Source organism: Oncorhynchus mykiss, chromosome 4, assembly GCF_057628025.1.
Source record: "Oncorhynchus mykiss isolate SJ-2025 chromosome 4, ASM5762802v1, whole genome shotgun sequence".
Taxonomy (NCBI): Eukaryota; Metazoa; Chordata; class Actinopteri; order Salmoniformes; family Salmonidae; genus Oncorhynchus; species Oncorhynchus mykiss.
This window is the reverse complement of record NC_143025.1, coordinates 70,490,918-70,508,276: the sequence shown is the minus strand read 5'-3', so window position 1 is coordinate 70,508,276 and position 17,359 is coordinate 70,490,918. Positions and strand designations below refer to the sequence as shown.

Genomic DNA, 17,359 nt, shown 5'->3' with positions numbered 1-17,359 from the left:
GCCCCATGCGGCCACCCCGGCTCCCATGGTTACACACAACCAGACGCATCAGGGAGACAGAGAGAGAATGAAAAGAGGAAGTGAGGAGAGGGGGTAAAGAGGGAAGTAGAAAAAGAAAGTGAGACAAAAGAAGATGGGAGAGAGGTAGAGAAAGAGGAGATACGTGTGGGGAGAGTGAGGTGGCAGTTACAGCTTGTTGCAGACCATGCCCTTGCTTGTGTAACTGCCATTACTGTCCTGCTATGTGTAGTGTTCTCTGGCACAGAAATAATTGGATTTAGATTCCCCCGCTGGTGCTACAACAGATCAACAGATGTTCGGTCTTTTCGGCTGAGAGTCTCGCAAATATCTCTTTGTACCAAAAATATAGGTTTTTCTTTCTTTATAAAGTATGCGGCTACATAGAAAAAGACTTATCACCAAAGTTGCATTTCTTTCTATAAACCTTTGAGAGGTAAAATAAAGCGCCCACTCACCCTGTCCGTTGGAGTAGTAGATCCACTTCTCCTTGGTCTGTGTCGGGGGGCAGGTCTTCTTCTGGATTGCCTTCTCAATGATGCTGCTGGGGTCCTGGACTGGACCCTTCTTCAGAACTCTGGAGCTCCTCTTCACGCTGCACACCACGATCACCACCAGCACCAGCAGCAGCAACAGAACGATCATCCAGGGCAGGTGCTCATTGATGTCAAAGTGCGTATGAGTGCTGGGTCTGGGGGAGCCCCTCCGCGTGGGCCTGTACCCTGAGCTCTGCACCCACCTGCCCACTCCCACACCAGCTCCATCCTCCATGCCATCCATGGCCCGGTTGTTGGCCGCCGGGTGGGTGCGGTGATTATCACTGGAAACAGAGTACTTTTGGTGTGGTAGAGTCCGTGTGGAGTCCTGGGCTTCAGGCGTAGCGGCTAGGTTCAGGATCTCTCCATTGTCTTCGGGGCTGGCTTCGGAGGAGCCTGCTGGGGGGGAATCTTGGCCATAGCTGGGTAGAATCCCTGTGGCACTCAGTAAGAGCTCTAAGTCCTCAGCACCTGCTGTCAGTCTGAAGTTGTCTAACCCACAGAGCCACACAAACACAAATAGAAATGAAAAGAGGGAATGAGGGAGGAGAGGGAGAAAAAGCGAGAGAGACAAAGGGGGAGGGAGAGGCAGAGAAAGATAATTAAATGCAGTCCAAAGATGGGCTAAATCCAGACTACAACAACACAGAAGGGAGAAATTGTCAAACTTTAATCCCACAGGCAATCTGCTGGACAGCTGTGGAAGGGAAGGTCCCCGCTCTGGCCAAGCCCCAACTAATCTGACACGAGAAGAGCACTAGATTGCTCCTTCTACAACTACCACATTGGGGCAGCAAGTAACTAACTTTAGCTAGCCTAATGATGGCAGGTAGCCTAGTGGTTAGAGCATTGGGCAAATTGCCGAAAGGTTGCTGGATCAAATCCCTGATCTGACAAGGTAAAAATCTGCCGTTCTACCCCTGAACAAGGCAGGTAACCCACTGTTCCATGGTAGGCTGTCATTACAAATAAGAATGTGTTCTTAACTGATTTTGCCTAGTTAAATAAAAATACAAAATTCATATAGTGTTCTACTAAAGCTGGAGTAAATTCAATTACAGCTCCAGTCTCAGCAGGAAATAAATGAGATTTAGAGTTGAAAAGAAGTCAACGATATATGCCTAAACACATTCATGTGGCAGTTAGTGCATTGAGATTGAACTGGATATTACTGTTGCCCCATAACAAAAGAGCAGGCCCAAATGTCAAACTTACACTGCCTTTATGGGCTACTGTAGAAACAAAAACAGCCAATCAATAGGGGAGATGTGTTTACTTCCACTGAACCTGAATCAATACTGTAAAAACTCGCTAACCCTGAACTGGAATACCCCTGTCTACTATAGTACTAAACAGATTAGATTATAATTTCATAATGGCATCATATTGGGGGATGCTTTTGGGATTGGCACCCGGATCATTGGTAATCCTTGGGATCCTATTAACAGTGTACAGGTAATCCAGAAGCAAGCTGTGTTATTGGCATATTCATCTCAACTGCAATGCTTTCAGTTCTTCACTGCATGGGGACACACTGTCATGTCGTGGTGGTTCTTGTGCAAAAGCCTCTTCCCCATCCCATCCCATTGAGACTGAGGCATGGGAATCTCTGTAGTACACGTGGGACTGGAACACCCCTCAGCCATTCTCACTGAATGAGGGGGGAAGTTAACCAAGTGAAAGGCTATGAATCTACACACAAGACAAATAGCAGTGGAATTGATGCTCCTCTATGGGTGGTTGACATCGTGAAATACTGCAGACGAAACTGGGATGAAACTGTGGACAAAAGCAGTAGCCGATAAAAAAAAAAAACTTGTAAAGTCCTGCGAGGGGTTGTGGCATTCATGAAATTTGGTTTTTCCGGTTATTGTCATGCAAAAGCCTGCTGGTCTCACAGTAACTGATTGTTAATTAACATAAACACGTTTAGCATCTCCAGGCCTCCACCCATACAAGCCGCTGATGAGCGCCTTTGGAACATATGCATTTAAACAAGTATAATAAATCAATTGAATATACACCATCACAATAAGTCCATTACTTATTTTAGGCATGCATTTGTATTTCAGAAGAACAGAATATGAGTTGGCCGACTGTATGTTATGATTTTATAGTAAGACGAATATAATTGAACTCAGCTGAATAAAATAGAAAGGATGTTTTTGCCATTCCGGAGCGATGTTGAGTAGGAGGTTGCGGCAGGTACCATAGTGGTTAGAGTGTTGGACTAGTAACCTAAGGTTGCAAGAACGAATCCCCGAGCTGACAAGGTAAACATGTGTCGTTCTGCCCCTGAACAAGGCAGTTAACCCACTGTTCCTAAACCGTCATTGAAATTAACAATTTGCCTAGTTAAAGTGATCATTTGAAACGTCCTATATGATAGATTTACAGTTATTTGGCAACGTCAGTTGTGAATGATACAACCCGTTGAATGCCTTATAAATCAATAAATATATGGGCTGCATGAAGAGACTATAGTCTATTGATTACTTTAGAGGAAAAAGCTTGCGCTCTGTTTCTTGCCTCAGGCTGCACACGCTGTTGTTTTTCACTCATCAGTAGGCTACTCCGGTCATTTCGCTGCGCGACAGGGGATATTCCACCCAAACTCTGTATGCCATGGGCTCTCCAACCCAGTTCCTGCAGCTAACCAGTGCTTAATTTGGAAAACCAAGTGAAATCTGTTCGGGAACATCGATAGTAACATGTTTTCACAACGAAACATATTTCATTAAACTGTTGACAGCCTTTCTCTCTGCGCGCTGGTGAAAATAATGAAGGAGAGAGGGGAAGAGATGGAAATTTACGGTGGTGAGATATTCTGTAGCTAAAGGTAATGTGTCCGCCTATTAATTATGAAAATATAAAAAACGACCTGTTACTATGCTATTCAAAATCAAATACAAATTCACTAAAATCTGCATTTGTTTTATTTAGGCTAGACCAATTATGTACCAAATACATCTTAAATCTGTATATATATATTTTTAAATGTTTTTCTGGCATGTGTTTTATGCGGTAGGTTATGTATTGTATACTGGCACACTCATTATTTAATCATTTGGGGTCGGGCTTGGACTACGCATAAACTCTAATATGCATATGCGTGTTTTTAATGAATCATCACCTTAGAAAGCGCTGTCCATTTGGTTCTGTTAGGCTTTGAAACAACATCCACAACAACCATGTTTTCCACTGAGTTTCAACTTGTTGAACTTCTTTCTTCAAATTGATCAATTACAGTGGTGAGTTTTAAAATCACATTCTGTGCTTTAATTGATGTCACAGTGGTTCGAGAGACAATAGAGCGACCTAATGATTGAATAACAAAGAATAACAAATTCTTATTTTCAATGACGGCCTAAGAACAGTGGGTTAACTTGTTCAGAACGACATATTCTTTATATTCTTTTGGGGGAATCGATTTTGAAACCTTTCGGTTATTAGTCCAACGCGCTAACCACTAGGCTACCTGCCGCCACAGAGAGCTGGGTACTACTAATGCATGTCCAGAGTGCATAGGGGGGATCACCACTGCGCAACTGTCATATAGTATTTTACTGCGGTCATGAATGAGTCCGGTGTGGAGGTAATACTGTCACCAACTAAATAGTTAATCAGTCTCTGAGAACTGTGTTGCCATGGTAACATTATCAGCGAGTGACTACTTGTAGCGTTTCCGGAATGTGTAGTATCTTCTCTGACCATCATTTTTTTTGTAAATATAATTTATAGGAGACAAAAGTATTTCACATTTTCTGAGAATTCCCTTCCCTGCATATAGACAGCCTAATATTTGGTTAGTATAAAAAAAAATAGGAACCTTTGACTTGAATGCTTTTATCTGTTTCAGATGAGCATCCTTTGTGATCGTTGTCAATATGACCTGTTACATAACACTTGGCAGGGAGACAAATTGGGAAGAAATAACAACAGCCCCTACAAAGGAATCTTTCTCTCTCTTGAGCCCCAATGGCTTCCCCTTGTCTTCCTATACACGTGATGTATTTAAGTAAAAGGGCAACCGTTTACCCAGGTTACTCCCCTTTCCCCTCTACAAGCAATTACAAAAAAAATTTACAGACATGACCTTTTACGGACCAGAGTGAGAACAAGGAAGTAAGTAGTCTGGGAAAGGTATGGAAACAACAACATGTTTTCCACCAAAGCAGTGTTGTCTGTGACAAGACCAAACATGTCACCTTATCACTACAGTACAGTACCTGATAGCCGGACCAATGTTTGACATGTCACACCAAATAGGGGAGAATAATAGCCATCTGGGGACAGGTATTTTAGGAACACAAGTCTGTTCTACAGTTTGGGTTACCTCTAGAGTTTCTACATGAGAATTACAATCCCCTGAGGGCATATCTAGGGTGATACTGAAATGAAAAACCAAATAACCTTGGTGGGGGAGCAACAGATGTAAAGTAGTTGAGGAAGTCTGGTCCACTGCCCCTTACCTTTACGTACTGGGCCAGATGAGGAGGAGGAAGAGGAGGGCTCCTGGACGAAGGCAGACTGTGCAGGTCCCAAGATGGTGGGGGAGGTGGGAGAAGCAGGTCCACAGATGTTGTCTGTCTCTCTAGTGCCCGTCGCCAGTAGGGGCAGACCGTGGGTCAGGCAGTCTGTGTGTGTCCTGCACCTCAACACACTGGAGGCCATATCAGAGAAACTCCCCCGTGCGCACACCTTACAGCGCACATCCTCCACATCGTTGCCCCTCTTCTTAACCCCTGAGCCCACAGGGCACAGGGAGTGGGCCGTACAGCTGTCCCCCTGGGTGAAGGTGTCCGGAGGGCATGTGCAGATCCGGTCCGAGGTGGCCGTGCAGGGGACCTTTTCAACGAGGGGGGCGTGGCAGGTCCTCCTGCAGCGATGGCAATGCTGAATCCCGTTCTCTCCGTGAGTGAATGTGTCCTCGTCACAGCGGCTGCAATCCCTCACGCTGGTCTGGGTACAGTGTCTGGAAACAAAGGTGCCCGCGGGGCACTTGTCACAGACCAGCTGAATGCCTGTGCTGGGGTCTGTGTGGTAGTAGTGGCGGGCAGACAGGGCCTCTGTCTCAGTGCCTCGGCTGGGTGTCAGAGGCTGGCTGGAGGCCTCACCGACTACACTGTACAGTAGCTGAGAACAGAAAGAAACGACAACAGAGACAGTGTTGGGCTTAGACAATGTACTGCAGACAAGACAAAAACACATAAGAGTCGCTGTTAGAGACTCAGCTGATTTACCAAATAAATTGATGTGTGAAAACAACCACAGCTCAGGCAAAGTCACCCCTAGAAACCCCCAAACTGGCTATAGTTAAAGGACAGTGAGTCACAAACAAGGGCATTGAGTCAACATTACAGGACACAATCTCACACCGAGTGCTTAGCCACCTACCGTACTGGCTTCCCCACATACTGTAATATGACAGAAGCTAGGCCATGGCCAGGGGGCATGCTCTAACAGTGACATCATCATGGAATGGAGAAGTCTATTATGTCATCAATAAATATAATTCCATAAGTACTAGAAGATTGTTCATTTTTTCTGGTGTTGTTGCTACAACCTTTAATAGATCCACTAAACTAATTGAAATAACTTATTCAAGTTCTCTATAAAGAAACTAAATATATATTAGTATATGTTTTAACACGGCATGGTTGTATTTAGTTATTTTCAAAAATGTAAAATATTTATGTTAAGGCAATCCATCCAAGGAACACAAAAATATTGCATATTCTCAGTAGCGATCACTTGAAAATTCATTCAAATAACTGGTACCACAACTTGGCTGATGTTCTAAACAGCACATTGAGGAATTTCATCAAGATAACATCTGGTGAAAACACACAGTACCCAATGTTCTGTTGATGTGTGATGTCCTTCTGTTTGACTTTCACTGACAGGCATTCTTTCAGCACTAGTAAACGCTTCCATTCTGAAGTGATTATGGCTTGAATGTGTTCCATGGCAGTGAAATCCCATCCGCATCCACAACAGCCCTCCACTTCTTTCACTGAATTTACATCCAGTCTAGCCCTATGCAGATCCTACATAAAAATCCCTTCTAATGGCAGACCACATGTTCTAATTCCTCTCTTAAATGTGGGGCTGGATGGGAAGTGACTCTGTTGATCTCACTTTTTTGTCCAGTGTGCCAATTCGCTACAGAAATATGATGTTTGAGGCTATAACCACCGATATACTGGGAAAGAAAGGAGAGCTGCATCATCACTTTCTGAACATGCCCTGTTAAAAGTTGTGGTCAAATCCAGAGTTTTTAATGGTTTACATACTGCAGTAGACCTACCAGAGAAACGGGAGCGCCCTGATTCATCTCAGAGATGTGGGGTGGGAGGTATTAATATTCTCAGAGCAATCTCATCAGGAGCGGGACAATAAAATACCAGCCTCCTCCGCTGCTGCTCCCCGTTTGGCTCAGAAGCACATGTTGTTCTCGCTGATGTGAGGGCTGGGGACCTGGCGGGACCCTTTCACAATTTTGAGGGGAGGGGGAGTGAGACCAAACTCTGCTGAACATGAATAGAGATTAGCAGTTTTCCCACATGCCTGATGTCCTAAACTGAACCACAACAAAACAGACTTGAGAATTGAATCATCATCCCTGAGTTTGTAGTTGGGGGAGGGGGGGAGGGGGGTGTATTAGCCATACTATTAGCCGCTACACATTGACTGTATGCTTGTTGAGTAGCTTGGATGAATAAGGTGCCCAGAGGTGCCCAGAGTAAACTGCCTGCTCCTCAGTCCCAGTTGCTAATATATGCATATCATTAGTGTATTTGGATAGAAAACACTCTGAAGTTTCTAAAACTGTTTGAATGATGTCTGTGAGTATAACACAACTCATATGGCAGGCAAAAACCTGAGAAAAAATCCGACCAGGAAGTGGGAAATCTGAGGTTGGTTGATTTTCAACTCAGCCCCTATTGAAGATACAGTGGGATATTGGTCATGTTGCACTTCCTAAGGCTTCCACTAGATGTCAACCGTCTTTAGAAACTTGTTTGAGCCTTCTACTGTGAAGGGGGGCTGAATGAGAGGGGAATGAGGTCTGCCAGCAGCCACGAGCTGGTCACGCGCATTCACATGAGAGGTAGCTCCCGTTCCATTCGCTTTTCTGAAGACAAAGGAATTCTCCGGTTGGAACATTATTGAAGATTTATGTTAAAAACATCCTAAAGATTGATTCTATACATCGTTTGACATGTTTCTACGGACTGTAACGGAACTTTTTGACATTTCGTCTGCAACTAGTGAATGCGCTTTGTGAGTTTTGATTTGTTTACCAAACGCGCTAACAAAAGTAGCTATTTGGACATAAATGATGGACATTATCGAACAAATCAAACATTTATTGTGCAACTGGGATTCCTGGGAGTGCATTCTGATGAAGATCATCAAAGGTAAGTGAATATTTATAATGTTATTTCTGACTTCTGTTGACTGCACAATATGGCGGATATCTTTTGGGCTTGTTGGGTCTCTGAGCGCCGTACTCAGATTATTGCATGGTTTGCTTTTTCTGTAAAGCTTTTTTGAATTATGAAACATAGGTTGCATCAAGGAGAAGTTTATCTATATTTCCATGTATAACACTTGTATTTTCATCAACATTTATAATGAGTATTTCTGTAAATTGATGTAGCTCTCTGCAAAATCATCGGATGTTTTTGGAACTACTGAACATAATGCGCCAATGTATACTGAGATTTTTTTTTATATAAATATAAACTTTACCGAACAAAACATACATGTATTGTGTAACATGAAGTTCTATGAGCGTCATCTGATGAAGATCATCAAAGGTTAGTGATTAATTCTATCTCTATTTCTGATTTTTGTGACTCCACTCTTTGGCTGGAAAAAATGGCTGTGTTTTTCTGTGACTTGGCTCTGACCTAACATAATCGTTTGTAGTGCTTTCGCTGTAAAGCCTATTTGAAATCGGACACTGTGGTGGGATTAACAACAAGATTTAAAATGGTATAAAAATACTTGTATGTTTGAGGAATTTTAATTATGAGATTTCTGTTGTTTTGAATTTGGCGCCCTGAACATTCACTGGCTATTGTCATATCGATCCCGTTAACGGGATTTCAGCCCTAAGTTAAATAAAGGTGAAAAAAAAAAAAAAAAAACATTAACAAACATTAACTCAGCACCGGGATTAAAAAAATATGATTTAATATGTACAGAGGGATCTGTTAGCAGCAAAAGTATTTTATTAACAAAAAGTAAACAAATGAGTTGGATTTGTTTGTTGTTGCAGTTTTATAGCTAATTTCCTGCAATTCTACTATTCTAACTCTCAACATTAGGTTGATGGGCATCTTTCTTATTCCTAACGCAGTTAAGCCAAAACCACGCCCTGTTATTCATAGAGGGGTTCTACAACACTTTGAGCGCTCTCCAAGTCTCCAAGTCCAGAAGTGAATATCACCTAGTGTGAAATTTCAGTCACTGATCAATAACATTTGCCCTTGTATTTCAAGATCGAAAAATATAACAACATAATGTCATGGACAGAGATAGCCATTACCTTCCCTTAATGCTCAAAGACAGATTCAATGGCTGTAGCATAGCGTGTTCGACTGAATGATTAGCTAATAAATATTTGAGAAATTATGAATAATAAGCATATGCTTTTACCTGATAATAGACTGCTAAAGATAATATAACTTCAAATACGGAGCTAGTAACATTAAGTAGCCTAGGTAAACTTAGCTTACCTTTAATTGTGGAAATTCAGCAGAGTTCTGAGACATTTTTACAACTCATTGAAACTCTGAAAATAAATACATGGGCAAATGTTACCAAACACGATGATAATATTAGGCTCTGCATTACGGTAGGCAGCTAATTGTTAAATTACACTTTCCATCCTTACATGGAAGGCCACTGAGTGAGACAACGCTAGCTAGCCAATGGGAGCGTGATTTTGGCTTAACTGCGTTGGGAAAAAGAAAGACGCAGTTGAGACACTGACTGAGTTCCAAAAAACATATCTAGTAACAACTATCTGTTTGTGTCATCATGTGCAAATTGACCCCTGGCGAACGATGGACATTTGAAGATATGTAAGGTGCAACTAAGCGCAACATCACTCGAACAACATTATTTTCAGCCAACAGTCAACAGTCTTTTGATGATATGTCATGAGGTACAAAATGTTCCAGCTCCAGCCTTATCACGTTTACCCAATAAAAAAACAAGTGTGAAACTGGTTATTTTCAACATGTGATACACTGCAGGGACATTAGTGTGGTGGTCTGAAACTGACAGATATTGACGGTTTGTGGTGTGAATTAACGTGTGCATGCGTGCGAGCGAGAGGATGAATGTCCCTCCCTTCTAGCTCAGATAAGAGAGTAGGCTCCTGTCACTGCATTTCCTGTTTGAAAAAAACACACCACTGGCATCCTGTCATGAGACTGCTGCTGTCTGAGGGACTGCCCACCATCACACCACGCAGCCTGTGAGTGGCCATGAATCCCTGATAATTACCCATTACTCTGAATCTACCTCAGCCCTCTTTAGCGTTTCATACCTGCCATGCAGGATAAAAAGAGGAGAGAAATACTATAGTCTAATCTGGTATGTAGATATTGTATACAGCAGTATCCTTTAAAGCTAATACATTTGATACATGATGAATGTGTATAGGATACATATCGAGTATATCTGTTGATAGAACATCATTAATACTAAAGCCATAGCAAGGCTAGTGCTAGTACAACTCATATGTTTAGAGCTTAGCTCCAGGAGGTTAGTGAGTGATATCAGGATGCTCCCTCCCTGGCTGGAGGACAGAGGGAGGAGAGGACAGCCAGACCATCTATGCCGTGCCACTGCAGTGCTGCTGCAGGGAAACCCTGATCTGGAACAGGGGTATTCAACTCTAACCCTACGAGGTCTGGAGCCTGCTGGTTTTCTGTTCTTCCTGATGGTTAATTGCACACACCTGGTGTCCCAAGTCTAAATCAGGTGAACAATTAAAAATACAGTGGAACTAGCTTTGAGGTCCAGAGTTGAGTTTGACGGGTTTAGAACATCCATCTTAGATCTAAATAAAGGTTAAATAAAAAATAAAAAACATCCAGCTTAGAGCCTAACTGTGCTGTTGTAGGCTACATGGAAGGCATGGCTGTGCAAAAGTAATTATGTGCAAAAGTAACTATGTGTGTGTTTGTTGGACAACACTGAGCTTCCCATAAGACAGTACCAGATAACAACCAACCCAGCACCTGTTGCAACATGTCATCATGCAACTAAACGGCGAGGAAGAGGGAGTGTGTTTGGTGCAGTCATGCCTCGTTTATCACTGACAAACACCAGTGGTGCTGCCTCCTTCATGGGCCAGTGAAGAATATTCATGCTAATGTCAGAATGTACTGCCAACAACACAAGCACAAACAAGCAGTGGACCTCGCCTGAGTGGAGATACACAGAGGGGCCCAAACCACAGAAAGGACTGACACACAATTACATTTTAGAATGGAAAAATATAATTTTGTTATAATATCTGTTCCATGGTGATAGTGGAAGATAAGGATGTCTCCTTTACTGGTTAAATGTCAATAATTGATTACAGTGAATGATGGACTACTGTATCTCTAAGGTTGGCTAGATAGAATTTTGCCAAATAGTACTTAAAAAAATAATAATATCAAAAATGTTTTTATAAATTGGTCATAAAACATGCATAGATTCCTAGATGGTATGTTCTCTCTGGCTGAGAGCACTCATATAAATATTGCCCTGCACTGTATGAAGTGCCGATATTAGACAAAAATACCAGGATCTATGTATAAATGAGAACATTACTTAAATATTAGTGTTAAATTGGATTGAGGCAGGGTGCGTCAACATCCACTACAGCATTTCAATGCCGTCTGTTTTCCCTAAGTTTTTCTCCAGCATTGGAAAAACAAAGCCTGAAGTATATGAGACTTTGTATTGGATGATTCCAGTAATACATTTAGGACCTCACAGGTGATAGTCCCATACAAGCTGTTTGAATACAGGGATAGGGATACTTAAGATGACATATGTTACAATACAATTGTGTACAATTAAATAATGTTAGCTAATAACAAGCAATAAATTACATTTACAGGTAGCCTGCAATAAGATAAATACTAGTGTCATTCTCATGGGGCAACTGTCATAGCATATAGGCCTATGTGCTATTGTTCATCCATCCTACCATTCTGTTCTGACAATAGATATTTTTTTATTTCAAAAAACGAATCGATATTGTGCCTATTATACAAGATAGAAGAGTCAAAGTTAACAATATCTTCACTTGGCTAATTGCAGATACGTTTAGAACAGAACAAACGCAAAAATAAAAACGGTCTCTTTAAATCGAGAACCTGCCGGGAAGCACCCCTATAATAAGAACAATACCAAAGACAAAGGTGTCTGGTACTTACCGCCACAGACATACAGAGCACTAAAATTGTCCAGAGCATTTTCCCAAAATCAACTAGGACAATTTAGAAAATGCCCATCTCCAGTTCTGAGAAAACGTTAGGCTACTTCTCATCGCAAAAGGTGGTATATCATCCCTGCATCAGCAGGAAACATATGTAAATGCTGTACTGGCTAAGGCAATAATAACAATCTACTGCTGGTGTTCCTTCAACCGGCAGTTTTTATAGTCTGTGTCTCGAAGTGGACTGGCTTCAGATAGTATGGGATAAGAGCTTGGTTCTGAAAGAATGGTATAATTCCCATATCGATGATGGATAAGCAACTGAAATTCCGCCTCGTTTGGTCCAGGTTCCTGCGCGGTCTATGCAGCAAAGCAAGGCGATAACTGAACGGGGCGGGTACTGGCGACAGACGTCACCAACGAAACTCGCCCAAACCAAAGATACTGTATAAAATGACTAAATGGTATTGTCTCCGCTTTGATGGGAGTGGTTGTCCCAAAGGCGGAAAGGTAGGTGGTCTGCTTATCGGTCTGTATATTGTGAACAAACAGGACTAAATCATCTCGCTTCGTCTCTTCTACCCAAACGCAGTTGACTCGGATTCCCGGAAGAAATGGCATAGAAGGGATTATAGTGGTAGACACTATACAGGTGAACATGTACGTAGGCTAGGCTTTATATCTCCGGTACGTTTAATTGAAAATACACAAGGAAAAAAAAATAACTAACAGGTTAAAACTGAGGTTACATTTTTATGTTAATAGAGTTATATATATATTATAGATAATTCAATATCGAAATGTTGACGAATAGTCTATATGTTTCGGTTTAGGGCACAGGTGAGGGGATTAAACATGTCCAGTGTGCTTTAGTTGTGCCATCCCCAGGCATATTTAAACTAGGCCAAAGCAAATACAATTTCCCTATGTTTGCCTCCTTATAATGTCACATTGACAATTAGTCCATTGTGGAACACAGAGAGGAGATGTGAATGACCCTATTTTATCATGAATAAAAAAGCAAAAATATCCACTATCGAATGCATGTTTTTGCATGCCATTCAAACAGTGGTGTTGGACTCATATTGGCACAGTCAGTGATACTGCACATTTTAGGAATGGAAATTCCCTATTTAATCCCCAACATTGGCCACCATTATTACCATGAGACTGCCATATAAATGTTCTACTAAAAAAACAGAAGGAATGGTTCACTTCATGTGTGTCAGTAGACAGAAATGGCTCAGGCCCAGCATCAGTGATGTAGGATATTGAGCTTTGCCCAGACAGTGACTCCAAATAGAGTCAATTGATAGATTAGCACAACACACCATCTGGCATGTATGTGGAGGTGCCACTCTGTTTTCTGCTGGAGGGGGGGGGGGGGGGGGGGGGGATCAGTCTAAGTGGGCTAGTGACTCAGCAGAGGGATAGAAAAGGCAAAGATAGAGCCAGATACTGGCTAGTGATTTGCCTGCCTGCCTGGCCAACATTGCTGTGCACTCAAGCTGAGATGTGACTTTCAACATGGATAGCATTCCCTTCGCCTTAAGGGAATCTCTGTTGCTCTCAGATCAGAGTTACTAGATTGCCTTAAATAAAACCATATTTTGGAAGGGGAGGAGTTCTGTGCTCAAATGAAATGTTTTAATCAAGTAGAAAATAATGTTATGGGGACTACTAAGTGCTCAGTATTTGTTGAAATTATAATTTTAGACCATAAATGGCTAAGCCCATGCCCCGTGCTCAACACATATGGAATCATGTAGTAACCAAAAAAAGTGTTAAACAAGTCAAAATATATTTTATATTCTTCAAAGTAGCCACCCTTTGCCTTGATGACAGCTTTGCACACTTGTGGCATTCTCTCAACTAGCTTCATGTGGTAGTCACCTAGAATGCATTTCAATTAACAAGTGTGCCTTTTTAAACGTTTATTTGTGGAATTGCTTTCCTTCTTAATGCGGTTGAGCCAATCCGTTATGTTCTGACAAGGTAGGGGTGGTATACAGAAGTTAGCCCTCTTTGGTAAAAGACGAAGTTCATATTATGGCAAGAACAGCTCAAGTAAGCAAAGAGAAATGACAGTCCATCATTACTTTAAGACATGAAGTTCCGTCAATACCAAAAAGGTTCAAGAACTTTGAGAGTTTCTTCAAGTGCAGTCGCAAAAATCATCAAGCGCTATAATGAAACTGGCTCTCATGAAGACCACCACAAGAAAGGAAGAGTTACCTCTGCTGCAGAGGATAAGTTCATTAGAGTTAACTGCACCTCAAATTGCAGCCCAAATAAATGCTTCACAGAGTTCAAGTAACAGACACATCTCAACATCAACTGTTCAGTGGAGACTGCATGAATCAGGCCTTCATGGTTGAATTGCTGCAAAGAAACCACTACTAAAGGACACCAATAAGAAGAAGAGACTTGCGTGGGCCAAGAAACAGAAGCAAAGGACATTAGACTGGTGGAAATCTGTCCTTTGGTCTGACGAGTCCAAATTTGAGATTTTTGGTTCCAACCGCTGTGTCTTTGTGAGACGCAGAGTAGCTGACCGGATGATCTCCTCATGTGTAGTTCCCACCGTGAAGCATGGAGGAGGAGGTGTGAGGGTGCTTTGCTGGTGACACTGTTAGTGATTTGTTTGGAATTCAAGGTACACTTAACCAGCATGGCTACCACAGCATTTTGCAGCGATATACCATCCCATCTGGTTTGCGCTTAGTGGGACTATCATTTGTTTTTCAACAGGACAATGACACAAAACACACCTCCAGGCTGTGTAAGGGCTATTTGACCAAGAAGAGTGATGGAGTGCTGCATCAGATGACCTGGCCTCCACAATCACTGAGTTGAGTTGGACCGCAGAGTGATGGAAAAGCAGCCAACAAATGCTCAGCATATATGGGAACTCCTTTAGACTGTTGGAGAAGCTGGTTGAGAGAATGACAAGAGTGTGCAAAGTTGTCATCAAGGCAAAGGGTGGCAACTTTGAAGAATCTGATTTGTTTAACACTTTTTTGCTTACTACATGATTCCGTATGTGTTATTTCATAGTTGTGGTGTCTTCACTATTATTCTACAATGTAGAATATAGTAAAAATAAAGAAAAACCCTTGAATGAGTAGGTGTGTCCAAACTATTGACTGGTAATGTAGGTCTCCTCTGCTTTCAGTTTATGTCTGTTTCTCCGTTAGTTTAATGCTTCTCAAGCCTATGCGTGGTGGGTAGAAACCACCAACGTCCGGTTTTCATGGATACAGTATCTTCAACCTAGCTTCCGTTTCCCTTGAAAACCGGATGTGGGCACTCCGCTCAGGTGTTTCTATTACATCTGCTACTTAAGTTAATGTTTCTCTGACAGTGTTCTTCAAGCCAACTGCTGCAATAGGAACACTAAGTTTGACCTCTGCTGGACATCTTGGTCTGTTACATCTTCTGAAGTTTTTGACTTTAGCCTATTGTAACTGCTCAGTGCTCTATCACCTATAATCAAACTCTGTGTATTCAGTGTTTATTTAAGTATTGTAGGCTATTGTAATATTTTGTGTGAGCTCTTTTTCCAATAGAATAAAAATAGTGAATTATACATTCTAAAGTCAAGGCAAGGGAGAGTAAGCTACACTGGAGTGACATGTTGTTCCATGGCTCTCTAAAACTAAAATTAATGATTTAATCTTTGCCTTGAAAGCCAGTCATATCTTATTGGCCATTTAGATTACTGTTTGTTATTTTGTAAGTCTACATCTATGTCAGAGTTCATTGACATTCTCTAGTCCAGCCTATAAACCTACATTTTGGATCCAGTTTTATTCACCTTCTGAAATGCTGCACCTGAATCCTGCCTGTACCCTGATGCTTTGCAACTCCCTGACAAGACTGTAGGGTTCACTATTTTACAATTAGATACCATCATTTTCCAATAGGATTTCAGATCTCTCTAAAATATCCTTTATGGAACGCTGAATTACTTGTTGTAAATTGATTTTCAACACAAGGTGGCAGCACATTCCACTAAGTGTCAAGGTTCATACTGTAACAGAGAGGTAATGTAGGAAAAGCCAGCAACCAGCAAATACAAATCCATAGTTTTCTGACAGTGGATTAAGTTGCATTAATAATATTACATATATTGAAGTGAAGTTACAGAGCCAGTGCTAATCTTCATTCTGTATTCTGCTCTAAAATAGATCTCTATGCATCATTCTGAGCCGTCCCCGGTGTCCCTCCATGTTTAGCCTTTTTGTGGTTAGATTCATTTGCATAGAATTTGTGTTTACGCAGCTTCTTTATAGGATGTTGGAACTCTTGTCAAATTGATCCAATCAAGCAAATTTGTCTTCTGTACTTCATTTTACAGTGCACTTTGCATGTAGTACAGATAGGTCAAACCAGGATGTCTCTGCTAATAGGGGACAGGGGGAGACAGGTGGGAGTCACTGGGCCAATTCTACATCAGAATTTAGGACCAGGGATTTTTTCGGACCAGGAGAAACTTGGGGCCCTAGTCATAACCTGTGGTCAGAAAAGAAGCTTTAATCACAATGTAGTTTAAACTCTGCATGTTTCATTACTCCCTGTCAAATTAAAGGTTAAATCAATTTTTAAAAATATCTTGAATCTGCTCCCCGTGATTGATTTTTTGGCCAGAGTACCAAGCAGTGCCCCCTCTCTGTGTCATTCTCAAGTTCAAATATTTATTTCTAAGAAAAATAACAATAAAAGAGGATTTCTTTGTCACCTATTTAATACAATGAAAGCATGGAATGACCCTTATAATAATGTTATTCTACCATGACCAACTGGAGAGATAAAAGTAGATATATTTAATAATAAACATGAACATCAATCATCTGTCTGATGATGCAAATGTCAAAACTAATGTTCACCAGGAAAGCAATGGTCACTGATGATGCTCAACACGGATTAAAGTGGTGGATAGAGAAAGAAATCTCCTGTCCATCACACTGTTCATGCTGTGTGCTAATGAACGGATGGCATTCCATTAGTTCCAATTGCCTCTCGCGGGACTCACATTTCTAAATATCGCGAATTTTCCTGCTGTTTATACGTGTGGCAGTAGTTTCAGGCAAGTCCAAGAAAGGTGGAGACTTCCCTGCACAATAATCATTACAAACATAGGTTTGGTAAGCTGCTATTCAGCCAAAGGCGAATGGCTTAACTTGCATATCGGTAGTGAATTTGCAAAAAGCACCTTGGCTTAGTAAATACATATAGCTAGCTAGCATTCAAGCTGCTAGCTAACCCAAAGAAACGGATAGCAGATTCCAAACATCTGATAGCGACATTGAAGGACATTATGGGTGAGTATTTTCATTTATGTGGT

General features: G+C 41.5%; 2 protein-coding genes across 7 annotated transcripts in view; one reads left to right on the top strand and one right to left on the bottom strand.

Moving 5' to 3' along the window:
* LOC110522289 (tumor necrosis factor receptor superfamily member 21) overlaps positions 1-17,359 on the bottom strand; it is a 37,822-nt gene that overhangs the window by 20,015 nt on the left and 448 nt on the right. Inside the window, exons 1-4 of one of the 3 annotated variants that reach the window (XM_036975869.2) lie at positions 12,011-12,589; positions 6,865-7,084; positions 5,027-5,690; positions 477-1,046 (exon numbers count right to left, since the gene is read on the bottom strand). In XM_036975869.2, the coding sequence (XP_036831764.2) occupies positions 477-1,046; positions 5,027-5,690; positions 6,865-6,891 (1,261 nt within the window). In that variant the 5' untranslated portion in view covers positions 6,892-7,084; positions 12,011-12,589. Of the gene's footprint in view, positions 1-476; positions 1,047-5,026; positions 5,691-6,864; positions 7,085-12,010; positions 12,634-17,359 lie in introns of those variants that run through there. The other 2 variants (XM_021600557.3, XM_090232907.1) reach the window with 2 other exon arrangements.
* Positions 14,547-17,359, top strand: part of LOC110522288 (CD2-associated protein) — a 101,012-nt gene continuing 98,199 nt past the window's right edge. For 2 of the 4 annotated variants that reach the window (XM_021600553.3, XM_090232904.1), the window contains exon 1: positions 14,547-17,336. In XM_021600553.3, the coding sequence (XP_021456228.3) occupies positions 17,333-17,336 (4 nt within the window). In that variant the 5' untranslated portion in view covers positions 14,547-17,332. The remainder of the gene's footprint in view (positions 17,337-17,359) is intronic. The other 2 variants (XM_021600552.3, XM_090232903.1) reach the window with 1 other exon arrangement.